The sequence below is a fragment of the Eleutherodactylus coqui genome, chromosome 9 (genome assembly GCF_035609145.1).
Source record: "Eleutherodactylus coqui strain aEleCoq1 chromosome 9, aEleCoq1.hap1, whole genome shotgun sequence".
Taxonomy (NCBI): Eukaryota; Metazoa; Chordata; class Amphibia; order Anura; family Eleutherodactylidae; genus Eleutherodactylus; species Eleutherodactylus coqui.
This window is the reverse complement of record NC_089845.1, coordinates 118810000-118830840: the sequence shown is the minus strand read 5'-3', so window position 1 is coordinate 118830840 and position 20841 is coordinate 118810000. Positions and strand designations below refer to the sequence as shown.

At 45.8% G+C, this 20841-nt stretch overlaps 1 protein-coding gene across 2 annotated transcripts in view; it reads right to left on the bottom strand.

The window, feature by feature from the left end:
* Nucleotides 1-20841, bottom strand: part of NIPAL2 (NIPA like domain containing 2) — a 143255-nt gene that overhangs the window by 82697 nt on the left and 39717 nt on the right. For both annotated transcript variants that reach the window (XM_066578399.1, XM_066578400.1), the window contains exons 3-4: nucleotides 18584-18755; nucleotides 14201-14260 (exon numbers count right to left, since the gene is read on the bottom strand). In XM_066578399.1, coding sequence (XP_066434496.1) covers nucleotides 14201-14260; nucleotides 18584-18755 — 232 coding nt within the window. The remainder of the gene's footprint in view (nucleotides 1-14200; nucleotides 14261-18583; nucleotides 18756-20841) is intronic.

The following is a 20841-nucleotide window of genomic DNA, read 5'->3' as shown; positions in this document are numbered from 1 at the left end:
GTAATCAAGAAATGTAAATAACAATCCCATAAAAAGCAATGAGATCCCCAAATGCTAGCCCCAGTGTTACATCCTTACATTTGTGGAGTGTTTCAGAAGCCAACCCTAAGCATGTGTAATGTATACTATTAGCATATGCGTTTCATTTGTAGATATTCTTATGAATATCTCATCCTCCTATTCAGCCGCTACTCGGACGACTCTGCCCTGTGCCAGTCACTGCACTGGCTGCCCGTCAAATACAGAGTTCAATTTAAACTCACTACCTTCATCCATGAATCTCTCCACAGCACCGCGCCACCCTATATTGCTTCCCTCTTCTCAATCCACCACCCAGCCCACGCGCTCCACTCCGCTAATGAAATCAGATTAAGTGCCTCTTTAATTCTAACCTCTCATTCCCGCCTCCAAAACTTCTCCAGAGCAGCACCAGTTCCCTGGAACGCACTACCCAAAACTATCCAGGCAATCCCTGACTCACGCAACTTTAGGCATGCTCTAAAAACCCACCTCTTCAGGGAGGCATACCATATCTCCTAAACCAAACCCCTCTGTATTCCGCCAGATAACATGCTTCTTGTCCTACTGACTGCAATCCCTGCTAGCCGCTATCAACTGCCCCTGCAGTCATACTGATTCAGCTACCATATCGCTCAACCTGACTATTGCCTATGTGTATAGCATCCCACACTCTCTACCTCACCATACCTTGCACATCTCCAGCCCCTTTTCCTTCTGTATCACCCCACTATTTGTAGTATGTAAGCTCGTTGCAGCAGGACCCTCATCCCTATTGTTTTCATCAATTGATTACTACATGTAACTGTGGTTTTGTTCTTATTCCCCGTTTTGTAAGCTCTGCGGAATAGGTTGGCGCTATATATATATATATATATATATATATATATATATATATATATATATATATATATATTATATATATATATATTAGAAGGAAATATATATATCCTTGTAGGTAGAAAAGAAAACACTGGAATATATACATTTATATAGATATAGTTATGTGCCTTTCTTTTTATATGCATACTAACTTTATTCTCATATGTACTAACTCTATGAAAAACTTAATACTTCGCCTTATATCAGATATGCCAAGATGCTTTGCAAGGCCAAGAGAGATGTGTCCAGAAATTCAGAGATGATACAGAACCAGACACGAAGGCCGCGTGTACTTGGCCGTTTTCCCAGAAGCGCCATATCTAGATGAAGACCGTTCAACTATGCATCTGAACTTTCACTGTCTCAGGCCGGAAAGCCGGACTTTCCATATATGGTTATGCGGTGAATTTGAGCCAATGAGCCCATCACCCATTCCTAGTGATGAGACCAAAGGGTATAAGATCCCATGTAATCTGTAATAAAGTGCGCAGTCATGTCCCCGTGTGAGGAGCTATACCAGACTTCCGTGTGTGGTGTTTTCTTCTTTACCGCCGGCAGCGGGGCATTGGGGTGGGCCTGATTGGTGCTGTTACGCAGAAATTTCCCTGACATATATATATACATACATATACACATACACATACACATACACACACACACACACACACACACACACACACACACACACACACACATATATATATGATTATTATTATTATGAGTACTGTTATCAAAGAAATTATTACATGTGATGCTATACAGGGAACTCTGATACTCAATTTTACTGACCAGCGCTACTACACTTGTATGCACTATATGCTGGTGAAAATAAACCTGTACTCTAGTTTGAATTGCTCTTTGAACATTGTAAAACAGCTAATCGAATGGATTAATAATGTAGTCTCGACCTGCATTGGGAACCCATGTGATTGAGTTTTTGCCCAAGTTCATCTGCTCTTGTACCTCCTAGGCTACAATCCAAGCTACCCCGAATGTGACATTCCTCCTGCCTGCGCTACCTCGATCCTGGCTCAGTTCATAAAAATTACATGACCTATCCTAAGGACACCCCATCAATATTTGTCCTGAAGAACCTTTAATATACGTCCTTAATAGAGATGAGCGAACGCGTTCGTCCGAGCTTGATATTCGTGCGAATATTAGGGTGTTCGGGATGTTCGTTATTCGTAACGAACACCATGCGGTGCTCTGGTTACTTTCACTTCCTTCCCTGAGACGTTAGCGCGCTTTTCTGGCCAATTGAAAGACAGGGAAGGCATTACAACTTCCCCCTGCAACGTTTAAGCCCTATACCACCCCCCTGCTGTGAGTGGCTGGCGAGATCAGGTGTTCGCCTAATATAAAAGTCGGCCCCTCCCGCGGCTCGCCTCAGATGCCTGGTGAGTTAGATGAGGGACAGTGCTGTTTATACCGGAGCTGCTGTAGGGAAAGAATTGGTAGTTAGTGTAGGCTTCAAGACCCCCCAAAGGTCCTTATTAGGGCCACTGATAGCTGTGTGTTGGCTGCTGTTAGCAGTGGCATTTTTTTTTCTCAAAATCGGCTCTGCAGAGCGTTGCACCTGGCATTAGGGACAGAAGTGCTGCATAGGCAGGGAGAGTGTTAGGAGTGAGTGTAGCCTTCAAGAACCTCAACGGTCCTTTCTAGGGCCATATTTATCCGTGTGCAGTACTGTCCAGGCTGCTGTTAGCTGTGCTGCATTTTTTTTGGGCTTCTCAAAATCGCCTCTGCAGAGCATTCCACCCTCCATTGATACTGCAGGGAAAGAATTGTATAGGCAGGGCCACAACACAGTTATTATTCATAGAATATACGCAGTGCTGCCTTTTGGTGGAAAAACAAGTGAAAACAAATCTATTTGTCCAGCCTCTGTCCGTCCTTATGGGCGGTGGACATGTGTGAGCTGCGTGAAAAACATTGCTAAATCATACGCACCCAGCTACGCTTTACTGCTGGCTTCGCCATTTGCTTTCCTTAATTGGGAAAAAAAATACCTGCTCTGCCAGAGTTATAATAACTCTGCTACCCTCACGTTCTGTGACACATTAGCAGGGACACAGCACAGTTATTAAACTTCTCATGTTCATTGAATATACGCAGTGCTGCCTTTTGGTGGAAAAACAAGTGAAAACAAATCTATTTGTCCAGCCTCTGTCCGTCCTTACGGGCGGTGGACACGTGTGAGCTGCGTGAAAAACATTGCTAAATCATACGCACCCAGCTACGCTTTACTGCTGGCTTCGCCATTTGCTTTCCTTAATTGGGAAAAAAAATACCTGCTCTGCCAGAGTTATAATAACTCTGCTACCCTCACGTTCTGCGACACATTAGCAGGGACACAGCACAGTTATTAAACTTAGATTATTCATTCACTAGAGGCAGTGGGGCCTTTCGTTTTCCAAAAAGGGAAAAAATTATATTTGGCCTGCAGTCTTGCGCCAATTTATTTCCTGCCTGTGAAATCAAATCACTGGTAATACAGCATGCTGAGGGGTAGGGGTAGGCCTAGAGGACGTGGACGCGGCCGAGGACGCGGAGGGCCAAGTCAGGGTGTGGGCACAGGCCGAGCTCCTGATCCCGGTGTGTCGCAGCCGACTGCTGCGCGATTAGGAGAGAGGCACGTTTCTGGCGTCCCCACATTCATCGCCCAATTAATGGGTCCACGCGGGAGACGGTTATTAGAAAATGAGCAGTGTGAGCAGGTCCTGTCCTGGATGGCAGAAAGTGCTTCGAGCAACCTATCGTCAACACGCAGTTCTGCGCCGTCCACTGCTGCAAATCCGAATCCTCTGTCTGCTGCTCCTCCTTCCTCCCAGCCTCCTCACTCCACTACAATGACACCTGCTCAGGAGCGGGAACACTCCCAGGAACTGTTCTCGGGCCCCTGCTTAGATTGGGCAGCAGCGGTTCCTCTCCCACCAGAGGAGTTTATCGTCACTGATGCCCAACCATTCGAAAGTTCCCGGGGTCCGAGGGAAGAGGCTGGGGACTTCCGCCAACTGTCTCAACAACTTTCTGTGGGTGAGGAGGACGATGACGATCAGACACAGTTGTCTTGCAGTGAGGTAGTAGTAAGGGCAGTAAGTCCAAGGGAGCAGCGCACAGAGGATTCGGAGGAAGAGCAGCAGGACGATGAGGTGACTGACCCCACCTGGTGTGCAACGCTTACTCAGGAGGACAGGTCTTCAGAGGGGGAGTCAAGGGCATCAGCAGGGCAGGTTGCAAGAGGCAGTGCGGTGGCCAGGGCCAGGGGTAGAGGCAGGGCCAGACCGAATAATCCACCAAGTGTTTCCCAAAGCGCCCCCTCGCGCCATGCCACCCTGCAGAGGCCGAGGTGCTCTAAGGTCTGGCAGTTTTTCACAGAGACGCCTGACGACCGACGAACAGTGGTGTGCAACCTTTGTTGCGCAAAGCTCAGCCGGGGAGCCAACACCAACAGCCTCACCACCACCACCATGCGCAGACATATGATGGCCAAGCACCCCACAAGGTGGGACGAAGGCCGTTCACCGCCTCCGGTTTGCACCCCTGCCTCTCCCCCTGTGCCCCAACCTGCCACTGAGATGCAACCCCCCTCTCAGGACACAGGCACTACCGCCTCATGGCCTGCACCCACACCCTCATCTCCGCTGTCCTCGGCCCCATCCAGCAGTGTAGTTCAGCGCACCGTTCAGCCGTCGCTTGCGCAAGTGTTCGAGCGCAAGCGCAAGTACGCCGCCACGCACCCGCACGCTCAAACGTTAACCGTCCGCATAGCAAAATTCATCAGCCTTGAGATGCTGCCGTATAGGGTTGTGGAAACTGAGTCCTTCAAAAGTATCATGGAGGCGGCGGCCCCGCGCTACTCAGTTCCCAGTCGCCACTACTTTTCCCGATGTGCCGTCCCAGCCCTGCACGACCACGTCTCCCGCAACATTGTGCGCGCCCTCACCAACGCGGTTACTGCCACGGTCCACTTAACTACGGACACGTGGACAAGCACAGGCGGGCAGGGCCACTACATCTCCCTGACGGCACATTGGGTGAATTTAGTGGAGGCTGGGACAGAGTCAGAGCCTGGGACCGCTCACGTCCTACCCACCCCCAGAATTGCGGGCCCCAGCTCGGTGCTGGTATCTGCGGAGGTGTATGCTTCCTCCACTAAAGCACCCTCCTCCTCCTCCTCCTCCTCTGTCTCGCAATCAAGATGTGTTAGCAGCAGCATGTCGCCAGCAGTCGGTGTCGCGCGGTGTGGCAGCACAGCGGTGGGCAAGCGTCAGCAGGCCGTGCTGAAACTACTCAGCTTAGGCGATAAGAGGCACACGGCCCACGAACTGCTGCAGGGTCTGACAGAGCAGACCGACCGCTGGCTTGCGCCGCTGAGCCTCCAACCGGGCATGGTCGTGTGTGACAACGGGCGTAACCTGGTGGCGGCTCTGCAGCTTGGCAGCCTCACGCACGTGCCATGCCTGGCCCACGTCTTTAATTTGGTGGTTCAGCGCTTTCTGAAAAGCTACCCACGCTTGTCAGACCTGCTCGTAAAGGCGCGCCGGCTCTGCGCACATTTCCGCAAGTCCCACACGGACGCTGCCACCCTGCGCACCCTGCAACATCACTTTAAGCTGCCAGTGCACCGACTGCTGTGCGACGTGCCCACACGGTGGAACTCTACGCTCCACATGTTGGCCAGGCTCTATGAACAACGTAGAGCTATAGTCGAATACCAACTCCAACATGGGCGGCGCAGTGGGAGTCAGCCTCCTCAATTCCTTTCAGAAGAGTGGGCCTGGTTGGCAGACATCTGCCATGTCCTTGGTAATTTTGAGGAGTCTACCCAGGTGGTGAGCGGCGATGCTACAATCATTAGCGTCACCATTCCTCTGCTATGCATCTTGAGAAATTCCCTGCAAACCATAAAGGCAGCTGCTTTGCGCTCGGAAACGGGGGCGGGGGAAGACAGTATGCCGCTGGATAGTCAGGGCACCCTCCTGTCTATTTCTCAGCGCGTACAGGAGGAGGAGGAGGAGCATGAGGAGGATGAGGAGGAGGGGGAAGAGACAGCTTGGGCCGCTGCTGACGGTACACCGGCTGATTGCCTGTCATCCTTTCAGCGTGTATGGCCTGAGGAGGAGGAGGAGGAGGAGGAGGAGGATCCTGAAAGTGATCTTCCTAGTGAAGACAGCCATGTGTTGCGTACAGGTACCCTGGCACACATGGCTGACTTCATGTTAGGATGCCTTTCTCGTGACCCTCGCGTTGCACGCATTCTGGCCACTACGGATTACTGGGTGTACACACTGCTCGATCCACGGTATAAGGAGAACCTGCCCACTCTGATTCCCGAAGAGGAAAGGGGTTCGAGAGTGTTGCTATACCACAGGACCCTTGCGGACAAGCTGATGGTAAAATTCCCAGCCGACAGCGCTAGTGGCAGAAGGCGCAGTACCGAGGGCAAGGTAGCAGGGGATGTGCGTAGATCGAGCAGCATGTACATCCCAGGCAGTGCAACAGTCTTTAAGGGCCTGGCCAGCTTTATGGCTCCCCACCAAGACTGTGTCACCGCTCCCCAGTCACGGCTGAGTCGGCGGGAGCACTGTAAAAGGATGGTGAGGGAGTACGTAGCGGATCGCACGACCATCCTTGGTGACGCCTCTGCCCCCTACAACTACTGGGTGTCGAAGCTGGACATGTGGCCTGAACTAGCGCTGTATGCCCTGGAGGTGCTTGCTTGTCCTGCGGCTAGCGTGTTGTCGGAGAGGGTGTTTAGTGCGGCTGGGGGAATCATCACAGATAAGCGTAGCCGCTTGTCAACCGACAGTGCCGACAGGCTAACACTCATCAAGATGAACAAAGGCTGGATTTCCCCAGACTTCTGTTCTCCACCAGCGGACAGCAAGGATACGTAAGCAATACGTAGGCTGCACCCGCGGATGGAAGCTACGTTCTCTCTCACCATCCAAAACGGGGACATTTCTGCTTCATCAATCTGTGTCTAATATTCCTCCTCCTCCTCCTCCTGCTCCTCCTCCTGAAACCTCACGTAATCACGCTGAACGGGCAATTTTTCTTAGGGCCACAAGGCTCACTCAAATAATTTTTCAGAACAATTTTTATAAGTTTCAATGCGCTTAAAAGCATTGGAACTTTAACTTGAACCAATTTTTCGTTACACTGGGCTGCCTCCAGGCCTAGTTACCACTTAAGCCACATTAACCAAAGCGATTAATGGGTTTCACCTGCCCTCTTGGCTGGCCATGGCCAATTTTTGGGATGTACATTAGTACTGTTGATACAGCAATTTTTGTGGGCCCTCGCCTACAGTGTAATCAAATTAATTTTTAGCCCATCTGCATTACAGCTGACGTTACCTCAGCTGTGTTGGGCAATGCAATGGGATATTTTTATGTACCGCCGGTGGGTTCCAGGGAGCCACCCATGCTGTAGGTGAACACTGAGTTTTTAATACATCTGTACACTTCTAAAGAACCCGTCTGACTGGGGCATGCAGTGTGGGCCGAAGCCCATCTGTATTACGCACGACATTACTACCTCAGCTGTGTTGGGCAATGCAATGGGATATTTCTATGTACCGCCGGTGGCTTCCTGGCACCCACCCAGGCAGTGGGTCCACAGGGAGTTTAACCTACATGTGTCCACTTGTAAAGAACCCCAGTCTGACTGGGGCATGCAGTGTGGGCCGAAGCCCACCTGCATTAACCCTTTCCAGTCCACTGTGTGACCTGTGAAGACATTCGGGTTTAAGGCTGTACAGCTCCGTTGTTGGTAGACGTCCGTCGGGGTTCTCTTACTGTATATTGCCAGCCTCTCTGCTGTCGGAGCCTATCCTACGTGTCAGCTCATGCAGTACTGGCTTTAGCCAGCATATAGCGCCGTTGTATAACAGCAGAAAAAGAGTAAGCCCCCTAGGAAAACCATATACAAATTGGATTGGAAAGGGTTAAGCACAACATTACTACCTCAGCTGTGTTGGGCAATGCAATGGGATATTTCTATGTACCGCCGGTGGCTTCCTGGCACCCACCCATGCTGTAGGTGCACACGGAGTTTTTGCTACATCTGTACACTTATAAAGAACCCCAGTCAGACTGGGGCATGCAGTGTGGGCCGAAGCCCACCTGCATTAAGCACGACATTACTACCTCAGCTGTGTTGGGCAATGCAATGGGATATTTCTGTGTACCGCCGGTGGGTTCCAGGGAGCCACCCATGCTGTGGGTCGACAGGGACTTCACAATAGGGAGTTGTACCTGCCTGTGTCTATGAATTAAAAAGCCCGGTCTGACTGGGGCATGCAGACACCTTGACAGAATGAATAGTGTGTGGCACATAGGTTCCCCATTGCTATGCCCACGTGTGCAGCTCCTGATGGCGGTGGCACAGGATTCTATTTCTCATTGCTTCTGTACAGCATTGTGGGCTATCGCTCCGCCACTTTTAAAGAGGGTCGCTGCCTAGCCGTGCCAACCTCTGCAGTGTGTGCCTGCGGTCCCTCGTCATGGCAGACGCAATTCTTAATAGACATGAGCGTGGTGTGGCATGAGGGCAGCTGAAGGCTGCCCAGGGACACTTTGGTGTGCGCTGTGGGGGGGGAGGGGGGGCGGTTGGGCAGCATGTAACCCAGGAGAAGTGTCAGTGGAGTGTCATGCAGGCAGTGATTGTGCTTTGTTGGAGGTAGTGTGGTGCTTAGCAAAGGTATGCCATGCTAATGAGGGCTTTTCAGAAGTAAAAGTTGTTGGGAGGGGGGGGGGCCCACTCTTGCCGGTATTGTGGCTTAATAGTGGGACCTGTGAACTTGAGATGCAGCCCAACACGTAGCCCCTCGCCTGCGCTATCCGTCACTGTGTCATTCCCATCACTTTCCTGAATTGCCCAGATTTTCACACATGAAAACCTTAGCGAGCATCGGCGAAATACAAAAATGTTCTGGTCGCCCATTGACTTCAATGGGGTTCGTTGTTCGAAACGAACCCTCGAGCATCACGGGAAGTTCGTTCCGAATAACGAACACCCGAACATTTTGGTGTTCGCTCATCTCTAGTCCTTAATAATTATTACATAAACCTAAAATATAGATTAAAGAAGAGCCATTCTTAATGTCAGATAAATGTATCAAATAAAATGGGTTATCCCACCAAAAACATTTATTACCATTAGAGATGAGCGAGCGTACTTGGAAAAGCACTACTCGCTCGAGTAATTTGCTTTATCCGAGTATCGCTGTGCTCGTCCCTGAAGATTCGGGTGCCGGCACGGAGCGGGGAGCTGCAGGGGGGAGCGGGGAGGAACGGAGGAGAGATCTTTCTCTCCCTCTCTCCCGCCCGCTCTCCCCTGCTCCCCGCTGCGACTCACCTGTCAGCCGCAGCGGCACCCGAATCTTCAGGGACGAGCGCAGCGATACTCGGATAAAGCAAATTACTCGAGTGAGTAGTGCTTTTCCGAGTACGCTCGCTCATCTCTAATTACCATCTACAGATTAGGTGATAAAGGCATGCTTGCTGGGGGTCCAACCATTGGTGTGCCCAGGGATCATGAGAAGTTTCCCCAAGTGAATAGTGCAGGGGTACACATGCGTTACCCCTGCTCCATTTATTGTCTATGGACATGGCCAAGTGATATGCTTGGATATTTCTTTTGCTAAGTTGTTGTTAAGTGCCTTAGAAATTAATGAAGTGGTGGTCACACATGTGCACTGCACTGTGGATAGGTGATAATGTTTTAGGTGGAATAACCCCTTCAAGGCTTTTTTTTTAAATTTCTTCTAACAAGTAGTTATGTGGACAACCTCATTCCAAATACCCTATCAGGCCAATGTTCTGCTCCCGGAGGACTCAATACACTAACAGACATGGTTGCCCCGAGCAAGGAAACCCTCATTTTGAAGTCTTTGTGGCATATTGAGGAACATTCAACCAATTAAACCAGTACTTTCAAGAGACTGGGATTTTTAAATCCTTGTATCTTGAAATCCTTGTTGCTTTAGATCAGTGCCGGCAATGCAAGAGAAGACGCGCCTGAGCCCGGACATCGCTGCTGGATGAGTAATTTTGTTTTCTTTCTACACCTAGGGATGATTTTCAGGGGAGGGCTTATATTTCAAGCCCTTCCCCGAAAATCACAGCAGGGTTTGCCTGCATCCCATTGCTTTCAATGGGGCCGGCAGCAGCAGCAGTGCACAAGGTGTATCTTGATTGGCTGAGCGCTCAGCCAATCAGAGGCAGCACACAGCCATTCATTGAATTCAATAAATGGCTGAGCACTGCCTCTGATTGGCTAAGCACTGGGACCAATCACAGGCAACGCTCAGCTGTCATTCATTGAATGGCTGAGCGCTCAGCCAATCAGATACAGCCCTTTTAGGAAGTGGGGACTTTTAAATCCCTGCTTGCTGAAGGAGCTTCAAAACACTGCTGGGGTAGCCAGGGACAAGACGCGCCTGAGCCCTGACAGTGGCGGAGAGGTTGAGTTTTTTTTTTTCTTTCAAGCAGCTAGGGATGATTTTCAGGGAAGGGCTTATATCTCAAGCCCTTCCCCGAAAATCACTGTGGGGATTGCTTGCAGCCTATTGCTTTCAATGGAGACGGCAGCAGTAGCGGTAGCTACATTGAAATAAATGGGCACGGAGCTTTGGTCATGCATTTTTTGCACATCCGTGCAGTGCATTCTTTTGCGCAGCACAGATGCGCACAAATACACGCTCATCTGACTGAGTCCTTATGGTATGTAAATCTCTACCACGAACCTGGGCAGTACACAAAATATACTTAGCATATTGTATATGTTATGGGGACAACTGTAAAGTACTATCTGGTCTCCTGTAATTCTACATCCATTTGCTTTAGAATGTAGATTTACATACAAATATTTAAAAATACGGCTTACACGAAGCTCCTTTGTATCCTGTAGGTGTCATTATTGTTACAGCTGTCCACTGTAAATGTAGTACAAATGTAGCCAGAAATCTACACAGACAGCAATGTTCTGACCAACACAAGACACATTGTGTAAATATTGAAATTATTGGAATAATATTTGCTTCTATCAAATGTCATTTTCATGACAGTTTTAAATTAAAGCCAGCAACGAACTGAGTCACCTCATGACTACATCACCACGTAATCTGCTCTGTAAGGGAATTTCTTGCATAGTCTACATGGACTGAAAAATAACAAACAAGCATCTATGTGGTCAGTTTCTTATTGGGTCATTTTAACCCCTTAAAACAGCTTCTCCCCGCAATTTTTATTGATGATCTGTCCTTAGGGCAAGTCATCAACAATCGATCAACTGTGATCCGCTGATTGGGACCCTAACCAATCAGATGATCCGGTGCTCGCTGTCACCGGCAAAACAAAGAGGGTTGGGAGTGGAAACAGACCTCTATGACCCATGTGCAGTGGCTGATGCTGTTAATTACAAGCGCAACTCTCGGGCCCAATGTCCATGGGCGGATTTGATTTGTTGCACCAGCGCGGGAGATCCACAAATCAAGCCACCCAGTTAAAAGCATGAGGGTGTAATTTTTTTCTCCGGCATGCGGATCGCATGCGCGGGAAGAAATCGCAGCATGCTCTATTTTTCTGTGGATCCCACAGGACAGCTTCCAATGAAGTCAATGGAAGCTGTCCGATCCGTGGCGTAGCCACAGCTGTCACTGTGGACGTTCCGTGGATCAACGGGAAAGCAGTAGAAATAAAATATATATAAATTTGCACTGCGCATGGGTCCGGCACATCTGCCGTGCTGAAGAAAGAGGATCCGGCAGGCATGGAGGAGACCCACGCTGGATTTGGACAGGTAAGAAAATGTCTTTATCTGTCCATGGCTGGATTCCGCTGCGGGATTCAGCAGATGGAATCCATGCCTGCAAGCGGATATGAGACCTCATTGATTTTAATGGGAGCTGTGCCTGGTATTACCAGCGTCAGCCACTACACAGGGGTTAGAGAGATCCGTTTCTACTCCGTATCCTGTTTATTTTGCCAGGGCAGCGGTGCACCCGAACAGCTTATTGGTCAGGTTCTTGAGCATCAGACTTCAGTCGATCAAGTATTGATGACCTATCCTAAGGATAAGTCAAAAGTAAAAATAAGACAGAAAACCCCCTTTAAAAGGATCTGCCTATTTTGGGCCTTTCTTCATTGAAACTTTCCAAGAGCTGTAACTTTTTTGTGTATGTTTTCTGTCTACATAAGAGTTTGTGATTTGCAAGATGAGTTTTAGTTTTTATTGGCACCATTTTGGGTAACATACAGTATAATTTGATCAACTCTTTTCAGAGGAAAAGAATGTGGAATGGAAAAAACTGCAATTTCACCATAGTTTTTTTTAAACCTATAGTCTGTGTGGCATGAATAACATGTTACTGTATTCTCTGGGTTAATTATCATATAGGCAAATGGGAAAAACAACAATTCTCTCACTCTCTTTTTTCATGCTAACTGTAATGCAGTTTAAGCAATACGTTATCTATATTCTATGGGTTGTCATGTGGTGCTGACAAAAGGGAGCCACATTCCTCTGTCAAACACTTTAGATGCCACAGGCAAAACCAGCCAGGGGTAACTCCAATCATTGGTATTTCTGGATTGTGTTGATATATGGCATATTCACACTCTTTTAGGTTGAGAAACATTTCCCAACATTTTTAGATGCAGTTTTTCACAGATTGGTGAACCTCTGTCCATCTCTGCTTCAGAGAGACTCTGCCACTTTAACATGCTCTTTTTTTAATGTCATGTGCCCTAGTAGAAAATTGACCCCCTAAGCGGTTTTTAAATAGTACCGCTTACTTTTTCAGCATTTGTTAACCCAGTCCCAACTTTTGTAAGATGTGTTACTGCCAGCAATTTTTAAATTGAGTTTTTCTTTAAATAAAATGAAAAAATGTCTAACTTTCACCTTCTGATATGTGTTCTACTGTGAATAAAATATGGTTATATGAGATTTCAAAATCATTGCATTCTTTTTTTCTTTACATTTACATCATATAGAACATCCCGAATTTTGGGGAATTGGGGTTGTACATCTTGAGTAGTTTTAAAAACTGCATGCACATGTAGCAGAAAAAAAATCAGCAGCATGTTGCATGCGAACTTGACACAAATTTTATAGTAAATTCACAAAAGATTTTATTCAAGTAGGTGAAATCCGCAGTGAAAAATACACTGACACGCGGCGACTTTTAAACTGTACGGCAGCTCAATTTCTGTGCAGATATTCTCCACAGCATGAAGAAGAGACTTGTTAAAAGCTGTGGACTTCCACAGCAGAGGTTATCCTTTGCAATGCATTGGGTACTATCCACAACAAAATCTGTGCCTACAAATTTCCACTGCATTAGATTTGTGAAGGGGAAATCTGTAAAGTAATGCTTTGCTGCCTACATATGCAGATCTACCTTTTTAGAATCTGAAAAAGGTGAATGACTGCCTCTGAGCAGGGGAGAAGCCTGACCATCTTAACTGTTAACCAGGAATCCTGTTTACGAGTATTTTGCTTTATTTGGAAGGTAGGGGGTGGGGCTGGGTTAAAGTAATTGCACCTCATTATCAAATAAATATAACAATAGAAAAACTCAAAGTCAGCCCAAATGTTATATATTATATATATGCAATGATAGCTAATGCAAATAAGGGAGATGGAACGATACCTGCACATTGCCACCTATTGGAAGGCAGCATTCCTTTAAGCCAAGTTAGACTCTTTATACAAGCCTTGTAACAATGACTGGGGATTACAAAACTTGTATAAAGAGTCTAACTTTGTCTGGAAGAATGCTGCCTTCCAATAGGTGGCACTGTGGATGTATTATTCCATCTCCCTTATTTGCATATTACCTAGAGGAGCATGAATGGCCTTTTGAGTCTCTTCACTCACCGTCTAGGTGCTCTCCATAAGAAGAAATGATAACTAATCACAAAGATCAGACTCTGTTCCCACTCGAGCCATGGCTCCTGCTCTTTAATTAAAGCCATCACTCATATGATTGCCCCATTTTTAAACAGATCCCAAATAATCCTTACAATGTTTTTGGACAAAAGAATTGTGTCGCAGTGTGTTCTATTCTTGTTGCCAAAAACATAGGAACAGAGAACTCAAGCATTATGATCACTTAGTGTCCTCCATGTGGCTTGGACGCCAAAACATGCAAGTTTAACCTACGCATGTGATAGGAGCCATGATGTGTGTGGCAACAGAATTTTGTAATAATAAGTACCCAGTGGGAATGCCATATAGAATAACATAAGGTATGCACATTCTATTGACATATATGAATTCTTACCTATTATATCAGATGCCCTCAAAGATTCCTTCAAGAACAAAACAGAAATTGCTGCACTTCCTGTAATAAAAAAGATGACTTAATATTAGCAGACATGCTACAATAACCAGCATTCCAATTTCTAATACAACATTGAAATTGATGCATATATTAAGAGGATACCATTGTAGAAATGTAAATTTATTTGCAGAAGAAAAGTGTGACCTGTATGTCCATTTACCATTTCCCTTCATAAAAAAGCTAATTATTGCAGAACTACAGATCCTTCTCTCTGTCTGTAACACGCACAAACACAATGTACAGCAAGACTGAGCAGTGTACATGTGAATAAGCCACAGTAACAGATAAGTCACTATTAGCTCCTTCACCATGTCTGTGTTAGAGTGTCTCTCCCTCCCCTCCTCTGCTCTCATAGAGTTTAAAGAGCACGATGACACACACACGCACACACACCCACTCCTCCTTGCGTGCCATCCTGTGAATCATTTGAGAGCAAACTGTGGATGGCAAGCTAGGAAGAAGAGAGGCCTCTAGTGGCTTATTAGTGATTTTTAAGCACAAAAATGTATTTTTAGGTAAATAAACTTAATAGCAGTTTTCCAAGTTATTACCCTGGCTATCATATAGGCCGCCTGCACACGGGCGGAAATCCCGTGGCGGGATTTCCGCCGCTCAAAGCCTGCATAGGATTGCGTTAACAAACGCAATCCTATGCAGACGGCCTCGGTTTGGCGGTGCGAAATTTCGCGCGGCAAACAAACCACGGCATGCCCTATTTCTGTGCGGGGCTCGCAGATGCAAGAGCCGGGGCCGCCGGGCGCGAGTGAGTACGCGCTCGTCCCTGCAGGCGCTCGGGTCGGGTCCTCGCCGCCGGATCCGACCCGCTCGTCTGCAGGCGGCCATAAGCACAAGCTGTTTGAAAACTTAGTGAGTATTTACATGCAAATATTTCCAAAATATATTTTTAAAAGGTCTAAGGCCTCATGTCCACTATCTAAATGGAATTGCGGAATCCGCAGCAGATTTTGCCCATAGGGAATCATTGGACATCCGCGGTCCATTGAATTGATTTTTGCACCTGTGGATGGCATTTTAAAAGAATTACGTTTTTCACGCGCGGGGAAAAAAACGCGGATTCCGCACGGATCGGCAATATTGCTATCACATTGATAGCAATGTGTGCGGTTATCTGCATGCAAAAAAATACTATTAAGAGCAAATTCGCGCGGAATCCGCCGTGGAAATCCGCGGCGGATTGTATTTTTCGAGTGGACATGAGGCCTTATAGTTAAAAAGTTACAGAGATCACATTAGTTATGGGGTGAATACAGTAGAAAAGGGGGGTTCTTAAAAAGGTTATCTTCAATGTTTTCTCCTGAAGAGCGCTGCCCTAGATATGTCTCAGGGTGTTATATTAAATAATTATGTAACTGTTCTTTTGGCTATATATCTGCATGTTTTTGCTAATGCAGGGGTGTTGGGCTGGGAGCCTGAATCTAGGCCCAAGGGGAAAACAAAAATGACATTTAGTTTCTAAATGATCTGTTATTTTAGAACAAGTCTAATCTCTGACAGCAATGTGCATTAAAGAGATAAGGCCAAAAGGCCAGAGAAATGCTCTTCTATATCTGTATGTCTCATCTCTAATGTATTTATTTTGGTAATTTTATCTGTGAAGCAGTTTAAGGCCCATTTCAACATAGTATTTACTTTTTCCTAAGTGCAGTCAAATGCTAAGACAATCTCCCAATTAACTTCACAAAACAATACGAGCATAATTTATCATTGATGGGAATAGGTCATTTCTACATAAAATTATCATTTGTCTAATTACACATCTCTGTTCTGTTTTAATTATATATTATTTCATCTATTTTCTTAACAAAATTACGGGATCCATCGTTTTGGTAGAAAGAAACATGCAGCTTTAGGCCATATTCACACAAGCACCCATCTGTGTGCTGTCCAATGTCTTCGGACAGGAGACTAGGACATGCAGCAATGTAATCGTTCATTTGTAGAGATGAGCGAGCGTACTCGGAAAAGCACTACTCGCTCGAGTAATTTGCTTTATCCGAGTATCGCTGTGCTCGGGTCTGAAGATTCGGGTGCCGCTGCGGCTGACAGGTGAGTCGCAGCGGGGAGCAGGGGAGAGCGGGCGGGAGAGAGGGAGAGAAAGATTTCCCCTCCGTTCCTCCCCGCTCTCCCCTGCAGCTCCCCGCTCCGTGCCGGCACCCGAATCTTCAAGGACGAGCACAGCGATACTCGGATAAAGCAAATTACTCGAGCGAGTAGTGCTTTTCCGAGTACGCTCGTTCATCTCTATTCATTTGTATAGGAATAGTCAGACAGCACTTGCCCTAAGAATATAGCTGTGCAAAAAGGGACTGAGGGCACTTTCATACAACGTTTTGGTCTCCATCCCACAGTTCCGACTGAATCCTTGAAAACGAGATTCAGACCAGAACCCCAGGATGGAATCAAAGGCTTTGATCGTTCAAACCAACAAGTATAGATGAGCGAGTATACTCGCTAAAGGCAATTGCTCGAGCGAGCATTGCCTTTAGCGAGTATCTCCCCCGCTCAAGACGGAAGGTTCGGGTGTCGGCAGCGGGCACGGAGCTGCGGGGGAGAGCGGGGCGGAACGGAGGGGAGATCTCTCTCTCCCTCTCTCCCCACCCGCTTCCTCCTGCTGACAGCCGCTACTCACAGCTCCCCCGCGCCGGCACCCGAACCTGCAGTCTCAAGCAGGGGAGATACTCGCTAAAGGCAATGCTCGCTCGAGCAATTGCCTTTAGCGAGTATACTCGCTCATCTCTACCAACAAGGTCTCCGTTTCAGCATGTTTCCATTTGTTTTCAACGTTTGTAAAGACTCAACTACGCTATTCTGTCTCGCACAAATACCGGAAAAAGATGGAAACCTGCTCAAACTGAGACTTCATTGGTCTTTGGAAAACAGAAGCCTATGGTTCCATCTCAATCCCGATTTCAGGGATTTAGATGGAACTCCTAGACAGAGATCAAGACCTGCTGTGAATACACTCTTCTTTTTCTGCCAAAATCAGCAATGGAGGCTCTGAACTCTTACAGGTTACAAATTTGCATTATTGCATACACAGAACAGTAATCTTTACATATTAACTAACAGCCTACAACCTACCGCGACCCCGCTGCCACTAAAAGGTGAGAACCTTCTACTCTCACCTACAGCTTCTTCCTCCTCTTCCCTTGTACACTGTAAGCACTCGCGGCAGGGTCCTCTCTCCCTCCATATCAATTTGCTAGTCATTAATGGTCCTTTTAGAGGAGCCAATTCTCTCTTGAATGAGTGAGTGATGTCACCGCCGCTAACTTAGTCGCATTCCTGCAGCCTGTTAAGGCAGGCAAATGTATCGTTGGCTCATTAAATCTGGAATCATTCAGAGTTGTTCAGTCCTTTGTTTAACGAATGATAGGGACTGAACGACTGCTGTTTAAACCAAATAATAAGCGAATGAGCCAACATAAATGATTCTCGGTCATTGTTCAGTCATTGACTCATGTTTAGAATGAACAATTATCGTTTACTTCCGCTCGTTTGAATGATTTTTTGAATGATAATCGTTCCATCCAAACACACCTTTAGTGGATGCTTGCTATTTGCCGTTCCCGTTTTACGTAATGTTGTTATATATGTAGTAGTAGTATTTGCAGCATATATGTAGCATAAGCTTGTTTAACCCCATTCTTCACTTGTATAGCACAACAATAAGAATGTATTGCCCGCAGTAATACTTTTTTCAGGTAGCTGACTTTTGAGTCTTGGAAGTTTTCATTCAATAATCGTTTCGTGCTAATTGGCCCTTAACTGAAACTGCCTTGGAGAAACCATTGACCAACATTAAGATAGATGGATATCACAGCAGTCATAATGGAGAGGATAGAAGGTGAAATTTGTGGGAAATTTCATAAAATGTCCACATTTAGACCACTCAGACAGGCAAGAAAATAATCTTTCTATACATGTTACAAATAGAGATAAATTTGCACTGTCATCCATTATCAAATGTGGCCTAAAGTATGTCTCATGGGAGGCAACTCAAAAAAGTTGCAAAGAGTCAACTTTGACACCAAGAACGCATTGATAAATGTAGGCCAGCAGGTTGTTACCCACTCCAAAAAGGCTATTGCGTCATGGCTTCTACGGCTCGCCAGGGAGCAACAGGAGCCATTCTGCCAAAAAGTGTTGCAGAGTAGGGACCTCCAGCTATTAGACACTTATAGCAAATCCTATGTCATTGGAATACCCCTAGAAATATATACGAGCTCTAGAAATGATTGACTACAATATTTATATGTAAAAATTGACATGATAACAAGTGACAGAATCAATTTTACTCACCTATAACTGCAACACAACCTAGAGGAGCAATAAGAGTAGCTGGGGCAAAGCCATATGCAGCAAAGTTTCCCAGCTCCCCAATGCCCATTAGCAGGATTCCACACCACCACAGCTTGCTTTTGTAATAAGGTAATGGATCTTGCTTCTGAGCTAGCCGGATGTGTGTGTATTTCTGAAACAGAAGAATCGTCAATTAACAGCCATAACATGTTAGAAACATATTAAATTTAACAAATACCATAAAGATTAAGCAGAGATCAATTCATGCAAAATTGGATTTAGAAAGGACAGAGAACACCGTGGGTTAAAGGGCTCTTGAAAAAGGCGTAGCTGATGAGCATGGCAATAAACAGTGAGATGTGACAATTTGTGCGACAATTTCTGTGAAAATTTGAGTTGAGCATGCTCAAGAGAGCATGGATTGAATGGCTGCTGATTAGACTATAAGAGGAATTTTTGTCCCACCTGTTATGCTAGCTTAGTTTTTTTCTGAAGCGGTGTTTTTGACACTGCTGTACTGGAAACCTTTCTGGTCCCTGGGCCTTTGATTGTGTTGCCCCACAGTTTGCCTCCTCTGATGGGACTTTGATACGTTCTCTCACTCTGCTGAGAAGGGCAAGCATGGCCCTACTTTATATGCTTCATCTGCCTCTGTGAATACTATTATGCAGACCATTTCAGCACAAGTTCGTAATGTGGATATGGAAAATGATACACAAAATGAATTTACTCTACACACTGTTTTTCTAGCTGTTACTACAAGTAATTCTCTTTTGGCTTCCCTCTTTGCTTGAAAGAGGATGTTGGGTTTATAAGACACGATTTGCAGAAGGTTACTGAGACATTGTCTAAAGCAGGGACACATATTAATAAAATCAAAGAAAAAAATTGTTCCTATACAGGATACAATTAGTAAATGTGAGTACAGGATACAATTAGTAAATGTAAGTAGTTTATCCATACTTGGTAATATAAAGCAGATGATCTGGAAGGAGAAGTAAGTTGGTTCCAAAAAATGTTGTAGCATTTTATGTAAGATAATTTTTGGAGGGATGGCTGAAATCAGTAATTAGGGATTATATTTTGTCAGCTTTCTTTGATGTGGAAAGTTCCCATTAAACTGCCTCCACATGGTGCCACACCAAGAACGGTTTCCATAAAACTTCTGCATCATAAAGCTCAGATACTATTTTTAAAAGAGCAAAAGAAATTGAAGGGATAACTATGGACGGTCAACATATAGCTGTCTTTCCAGATTATTCAGTGGACATACAAAAGAAAAAAAAAATTTTAAGCACCACCAGGATATGCTTCTGCCACATTTATTGATGGGGTTTAATGAATCTTTGCATGAAGATGTACTTCCACCACCAATGAGAGATGCTATAATTTTCTTAGTTCCTAAACTTGGAAAGGATTTGTCTCTATCCTATCCCTATTGTCTAATGTCTCTGTTGACCACTGATGTTTAAATCTTGACAAAGGTACTTGCGAATAGATTACTTTTAGTAATGAATCATTTAATATATGAGGGTCAGTCTGGCTTCATGCCAAACAAATAAACTGCTATTATTTAAGGAGGTTATATCTGAATCTTCAGGCGGATCTTTGAATTTGTGGGAGTAGGCCTGTTTTTCCACTCAACACTGCCAAAGTTTGGACAGTGTGGAGTGAAATTATGTGTGTGCTGTTCTTCATAGGATGGGTTTCGGTGAGAAATCTGCTCTATTCAATGCTAAGGGGAAAGAGTGAGGGTAACTAGTCGTATTTCTGCATATATAGTTTTGGAGAGGGGAACAAGACAGAGGTGTTCCCTGTCCTCTCTTCTCTTTGCCTAGGCAATCGAGCTGCTGGCTGGTTTGATAAGGCAATCAAGTGATATAGTTAAGATTGCAGTATGGAGAAATTGAGTAGTCTATTGCATTATATGCAGATGATCTGCTATTGTCTACGGGGGATGCGAGTAGATTAATTAATCCTATTATGTCCATTTTTGATAGATTTGCTAAGATGTCAGGTCTCACTGTTATTTGAGGGAAATCTGTAATTCTTGATTTAAATCTCTTGCCAATGGTCTTTTCACTGGAAAATATGTAATTTCAAATAATGAGGGAATTCAAATATTTGGGAGTTGTGGTATCTTTTTAGCCTTAAGACTATATTTCTGCCAATTTGCTCCCATTGGTATGAATGTTTGAGAAGAAGGTCAAGGACTGGAATCATCTTCCATTGATAATTGGCACAGGAAATCTTATTAA